Genomic DNA, 7,404 nt, shown 5'->3' on the forward strand with positions numbered 1-7,404 from the left:
GTTCAAGCGTGAAAAATTCTGTAAACTTGCATTTTGATAGTTTTGAAAACGCGTAACGTGATCGTTTCTATGCGAACTCGAATGCTTTCAAATAGTTGTAACCACTTTTAATGCTATATCATTATTCGATTTCAATTTACATGTACACCGAATATGATCTAAATTCTAAGTTCTATTTTTTCTTAAAATCTTCATTGCATCCATGTAAATATTTGAAAATGTCTCATTTTTTTTAATATTGAGAAATATTTTCTATTTTGAATCTCGCCATTAATTTTCAAATTTAAACTCAGAAAAATATTTTAAAAAATCCCGAAACTTAGATAGGTTGTATATATAATAAGGTCTGGTTACTTTATGTCTTTATTTTTTATGTTTCTTTATACATTTTTAAATATTGTTCATAATAGATTGCAAATATTTAACAAATCAATTTTGTTGTGCTAATTCTTAGTACTCATTTTTCAATTAGAAAAGACTTAAATATACACAGTACAATATACACAATAAGAAGATTATATATGTTAATTAAAATAAAACTATTTCTACATATAAAAAGAAAAGATATTTTTTGTTTATTTATGAAACTACTAAGAACTCACATTTATAATATATATGATTTTGAAATAATGCACGATCATGCATAATTAGAAATTTTACATTATTATAAAATTATTTATTTTTATTACATATATATTATTTTAAATTAATTAATCATTGTGCTTCATCGCCATTACTTTCAAATCTTTTTTCGAAATTTTTCCTGAACTTAAATGTGGAAACCTATCCAGGAATATCACTCCTCCACGTAGTTTTAAATGATCCATCATATTCTTTGCTACAAAGTCTATTAATTCTTGTTTCGTCACCTGTATAAAGAAAATTAAACCAATGCACGAAAGATTATTCTAATACATAAAAAAATATTTCTTATTTTATATTAAAATGTAATGTATAAAAATAATGATGTTCTCTCAATATACATAATAATGTTTAATTCAATTTACTATTTAATAAAGGAAATAGAAACTTATATGTTGGTTATATATATAATTAATTAAATATTTAAAATATTAAAAAATATATTAATGTGGAAATTTTTCCATTGTTTTTAATTTGTTTTTAATTTAATTATTTCATTGTGTCTCTAAAACGATATCTTTACTTCTATACAAGACACTCTATTTATTAGATTTTTAAAGAGATATCTCGGAATATGCAAAATTAGTTTGCAATTATCAAATAGATTTCATATTTAGTAAATTTTTGTTCTACTATTCCATTATATTTTTATTTAAAGAAATTTAACCTTAGCGCCAGGTTGTTTGACAATAAAAGCAAGAGGATGTTCGTCATCTATAGCATGAGGTATTCCTATTACGACAACTTCTGACACTGCTGGATGCGATATCAAGACATTCTCGATTTCTCTAGGAGAGATTTGATATCCTCTGTACTTTATGAGATCCTTTATTCTGTCTGTAATAAACATTTCCCCGTCTTCATCTAAATAACCGATGTCACCAGAATGTATCCAACCTAGAAGTAATTAATATATATATTATAATTAATATAATTATATTATTATAATTATTATGATAGAAGAAGAGTCTGTTTACCATCCTTATCAATTGTATTTTTTGTCGCTTCGGGATTTTTGTAATAACCAGTCATTATAGATGGTAGTTTCAGACATATTTCTCCTGATTGATTCGGATTGAGTACTTTTCCGGTTTCTGGATCTATGATTTTTATTTGTCCATTCTTGACTATTGACCCGCAAGATCCGTTTTTGTGATTCGGTAGTTGCATTGTTGTAATATTACCGAGTTCCGTCATGCCTAGGAACAAAGTATACGGACGAAATTTTTTACAATAAATAAATATACATTACTAGGGAATTCTATTTTATATATTCTAGCTCATTTTAATCTTATTGCATTAATAATGTTTACCGAAACATTGCAATATTTGAACATGTGGCAAAAAATGTCTCAGTTCTTCTTGCACCTTTGGCCTAATTGATGCACCACCGAACACTATAATTTTCAATGATGGTAATGGATATTTCTGTACGTAACCTGATTGGTGTAAACGATTCATCATGTTCGTACTAAGGAACACATCTTCTATCTAATAAATAGTATAATAATAATATTTATGCTTTTTACTATATTATGTCGAGATATATAATATAAAATTTAATTGCATTTAAATATAGAACTATTTATCAAATTTACAACATTAATAAGTAAATATTGTTTTTATTCAATTATTTAATATCAATCATCAAACTGAATGTAGAAATGAATATGGAAAAATAATTTATTACTTGCAATAGATTGCTTAGTAGATATGCGATTATGGTACATTCTGTTTTAATTTTATAGTTAGCATTTATTTTGATTGAAACATTTGAACATCTAATTCATTATTAATTAAAATGCTTGTAATTCTCCATAGTACGACAAATACCAGCAGAAAATTAAGCATCTAATTGTAATTTTCAAATTTTATTGTAATAACTCTATTATAATTATTATTATGAAATAAATTGTGACTGAACTTTATCACAGAAATTATGAGTAATCGAAGCAAACATTGTAATTGCTTACAAGGCTTATCTACAATTTAATTTAGATAAGCGTGAAACTATCCTTTACCTATCTTAGTAATAATTTTTTTAAATAAAAAAAAATTAAATTAAAAAAGATTAAATTCTTTTATTTTAATTGCTTGATAAGAGAAATTTTCCACAGATAATATTACTTTGTATTTCTCGATTAATCGGCAAGTCATCTCCTCGTCAAATTCTGGATAGATAATTGCTTTGGTGCTTTGCATGATTCCGCAGAAGTTCATTATTATCCCAGTAACCCAATAAAGAGTAGAGAACCAAAGTGATGGCACGTTGGTCATGTTTATGTTATATTGTAGGCTGATAAATATCATAGCGTAGTTAGACAATTCGACACCCTTCGGTATTCCCGTAGTGCCCGACGAATGCATAATGCACGATGTCTTTTTAATGTCATCGAGCTTGATGTAACGGAAATTAGTCACTTCCACATCATTGCAGTTTTTCAGGATATCGGAGAATGAAACTGCGTCGACATGCTTATCAAAAACCACTACCGTAGCATTGGAATTCTGCTTCTTTATCGCGCTCAAAATAATATTTACAGATTTCTCGCTACAGAAGATCATCTTTGGCGTCATCAGTTGCAAAAAGTACAGTGCAGTTTCTGATATAACAAATAGCTCATAAATAATAAGAAATCAATGCTAAGTTATATGAATTACTTTAAAATTATATTTAATTAACGCAAAATAAATAAAATTGTATTATTATTATTATTGGAAAGGCATTATTTTTAAACCTCTAATCTAATTGGATGTAATATGTGAGGACATTTGATAACAATTATCGCGCAGAATAACTTACGTAAGTCCATATTTTCATTCCATGGATTGAAAATCGCGTTGATATAAGTTGCTGAAAGGCAGGGCACAATGGAATTAAGATGATTGCCTGTACATATACTGATAACGTCGCCAGATTTGATTCCTTGTTTTTGTAGCCACAAGGCGCATCTCACAACTTTATTTTGCAATTCCGCGTATGTGACTGTTTCTTCAGTGCGGGCGTCTAACTGCATAGTATTATTATAAAAATGTTTCAAAATCACAAGAAATTAGTTTTATTGCAAAATCATTAGATTTACGATTAAAAGAACAATTTATAACTTCGGAGTACCGATTTTTTACCAATACTAACAAAATTAGATAAAATTATAATATATAATATAATAACCATATATTTATTTGCAATTATTTTTACATAATTTTTAAGTAACTTTATTTAAAGTTTTAATGTCCTACAAATGAATTCTTCTTTTAATCTATTAAATCATGTTTGAGACGTCAAATAACGTATCAAAATAATAGCTTCAATGTATTTATCTAATCGTGAGAACTACTTTTTAAACAAGATAATTTTTCTTTAGTAATATATCAAAGATAAATAAAAAACAGATTGTTACTAGTGTTAAGATTGATTCCGCAATTATTCGAAATTGTAATTTTTTACTCACTTGTGCGATTTTATCCCCATGGCTTTTAATGGTAATCCACATCAATTCTCCTAAACTTTTGTAATTATTCAACTTATGCTGCGCTTGCTCTTTGTAAACGTTTTCCATGTTGAAAATCTAGATACAACAAAGGAGCACACTGTTATAAATTTATAACGACAAATTATACCCAATCTGAATTATTTTTATTCATATTTATAGGTTATGGCTGATTTTACTCTCTCAATATAGCGTTAATTTGACAAAAATACAATGGAGTTAAATAATTTAACTTAGAGCAATGTATTAATTATTTGACTCAAATTTAATTTATTATTTTGATTTTTATTTGATTTAATTGTTATTCACTGTTAGATATTAAAGGAGCAACGGTAAACTACGTTCATATGCATTAATGTGTTGCAACTACGTTAATGTGAACGTTGTATACTGTTGTTTCTTTGATATCTAACAGTGCATGAAAAAGTTGTGTTGCAATAAGCAGTTGTGATAAGTAGTTTTAATTGCTTATCACAACACTTATATTATATGTGTAAAGATCTATATGCCCGGGAAAAAATATTATATATACGGTAATATTTTATATACATATAATTATATATAATTGTAAAAAGAGATTCAAACTTGTAAAGTATGCATAGTACCTTCGGCAAATATAAAAATATCCGTATATAATGGAATAGAATTCTCAAAATTGAATAAAATTCGATTGTAATGAAGAAGATCCCGCGTGTTTGGTGAATACAAAATTTTTTCCATTACACAAAGCTCATTCTTTTCAATGTACATTCAACAGACAAATGATTAATAAAACACTTATGAACGTTATTATAAACTGACTGCAAGTATTTATCGACTATTCACTGCGCATGTCTCTATATTAATATCTATGATATTATCTCTCCATCGAATAACGCTGAGCGTGCATGAAATATGCACATCATCAAATTTACAGCGTCATTTCATTTTATTATATTTGGAATATATGTGTGTATATAAGGAATATTAAAATAATATTTTTTATTCAGGGTTTTGTGATATTAAATATAAAAAAATTTTTTAAGTAAATAATTGGATGTATGTATCTTTAATGTGATATTTGAAATATTTTCTATGTCAGAATTTTACAACGAATCTTAATGAGTATTATGCACTTTATTTTCAGTAAATGTACCTATATTTGGGTATATTTACAAGTACTAGAAAAATAAAATACCTAGGTACATTTAAGGTATTTCTTTTATTTATTAACATAAAATTTCAGAATAAATAGATAATTTCATGTATCCGCATATAATATTTACATATTATACGTATTTTATATATACATGCATAAATATTCTATGTAAGTTTAGCATGTACAATAAAATGAAGTAACACTTATAAAGCTATTAATTAATTTTTTTTCAAATAATTCGTTTAATATTTATGCATTATGTTTCAAAAACATCAAACATTTATAATTGTCATCAGATAAACTATTTTGTCGCGGCGTTAAAATTTGTTACTCTGCACTAAATGCACGTTGAACGTGCGGGAAAGTATCATCCAAAAGGTAACTAAAATGTATCTCAATATAAATAATATATTTTTTATGTACCGGTAGGTACAAGGAATTGTACCTATAGGTACAAATATAGATATCGGAAAAAAAGGTATTATAATAATGTGTCGTGATATTAGAAGGTTTTGGTTTATAAGTTTGGATAAGTTTTATATCAACACAATTAGTTGCTATTATCTTTTAATCTTGAAGAGATTTCAATTTACAATTATTATCCTTCTAGTGTAAAATGTGTTTTAAATGTTGCGAAATCAAACTTTTATCAATAACTTTTATCGTATGTTTATTTAGTCTTTAGCTAGAAGTTGGGCAATGATAATAATTGCCTTTCTATTAACTTATAATTGATATGCTGATAAGTGAAGAAATATACGTGATTTTACGGTCACGATTACAAATCAGGAAAAATAAGCTAAATAGTTTTTTGTTCATTCCGAATGTCTTGATTCTTACACAATAATTATACAATGATTGGTGGTCAAGTTCTGTATCTTCAATCATTTGGAACAGCGTTCTGCAGAAAATATCGTGACTTCGGAATTCGCGTAAATTACAAAATTATTTATATTTATTTATATTATCATTTATATTAAGCGATCAGTCACTTCCCCTTCGGGGGCGATTTACCGGTCAAAGGGGATGAGCACAAAAATCTTGTCGTACATATTTTGAAAGCACATAAATGGAGGAACAATTTGAGCCTAGAAACATTTCGCTACCATTTTAACGGGCACTTTACTCTTGTAAGGGGAAGTGATTGATCGTTTCGGGGGTGATTTACCGGTCAAAGGGGATGAGTACTAATATTTGAATTATGGTATATTAAAAGCATATAATTAGCACAAAATTATAGTTTTATTTTTTTTATTTTTATTATTATTTTTTTTTAATGTATTCTAACTTTATTAAAAATCAGCAGAAAACTCATTTTCGGCTTGAGCACAAAAATCAGGATTACAGCAACAAATTAGCACATAAAGAGCACTAAATTCTCCATGTGTTTCGAATGATTATGCCCATATTGGCATTCTAGCTTGATAGGCATCGCTCACGTGAGGGCTGGCTAGCTCTACCTAACGGCAGAGGGGCGGGGTGTTCGGGTAAGGGCCAGTTTGCAGGAGGACGAACGGGATATTCAAGAATAGGGGGCGAATAACATAATCGTCACCAATATGTAAATTATAAGCGTGTTTACTATGTCAAGGCGAAAGAAAATACAAAAAAAAAACAATGAAATAAAGAAGGAAAAATCGTCGACAGACAGAGAAAAATATTAATAAAGGAGAGTAATGAGGGTTGCGCTGTAGAATCGATTAAGACTGAAATCGGAGAGACAAGATAGTTACCGAGAGAACGATAGTTTAGCGAACAGATTGAACAAGCAAATTCGGTGTCGGGATCTTGCGAGTCTTCATGCATACTCATTCACGCCGCGGAATCGAACATTTCGTCGTGAGACTCGACCGAAATTTCTAAGCGTAAGGCTTCCTCTCGGACGGGAAATACGCACGATATCGTAATCGGTGAACCTCATGCAGACATAAAGACACTACTATCAATTCGAAGATCCTCACATGCAAACGCGACACGCTAGTTTAATACGTTGAGGACAAACACACAGCAACGATAACCAATCTAACATACGTTTCGCGCATACAAGTACACACCAACCGATAGTACGCGGAAAGTACTCGCGCGCGACACGTCGAGCTCCCGCTCGAAACATCCAACGCGGTAGCTCTTCCG

The 7,404-nt window shown here is 28.7% G+C and overlaps 1 protein-coding gene across 1 annotated transcript in view; it reads right to left on the minus strand.

Moving 5' to 3' along the window:
* The window catches only part of LOC108721377 (uncharacterized), a 53,489-nt gene that overhangs the window by 18,105 nt on the left and 27,980 nt on the right, over positions 1–7,404 (minus strand). Inside the window, 3 exon segments of the mRNA XM_018445904.1 lie at positions 2,770–3,245; positions 3,446–3,653; positions 4,095–4,211. Of these exon segments, the coding sequence (XP_018301406.1) occupies positions 2,770–3,245; positions 3,446–3,653; positions 4,095–4,211 (801 nt within the window).

Source organism: Mycetomoellerius zeteki, unplaced genomic scaffold (assembly GCF_001594055.1).
Source record: "Mycetomoellerius zeteki isolate Tzet28-1 unplaced genomic scaffold, Tzet1.0 scaffold168, whole genome shotgun sequence".
NCBI classification, from domain to species: Eukaryota; Metazoa; Arthropoda; class Insecta; order Hymenoptera; family Formicidae; genus Mycetomoellerius; species Mycetomoellerius zeteki.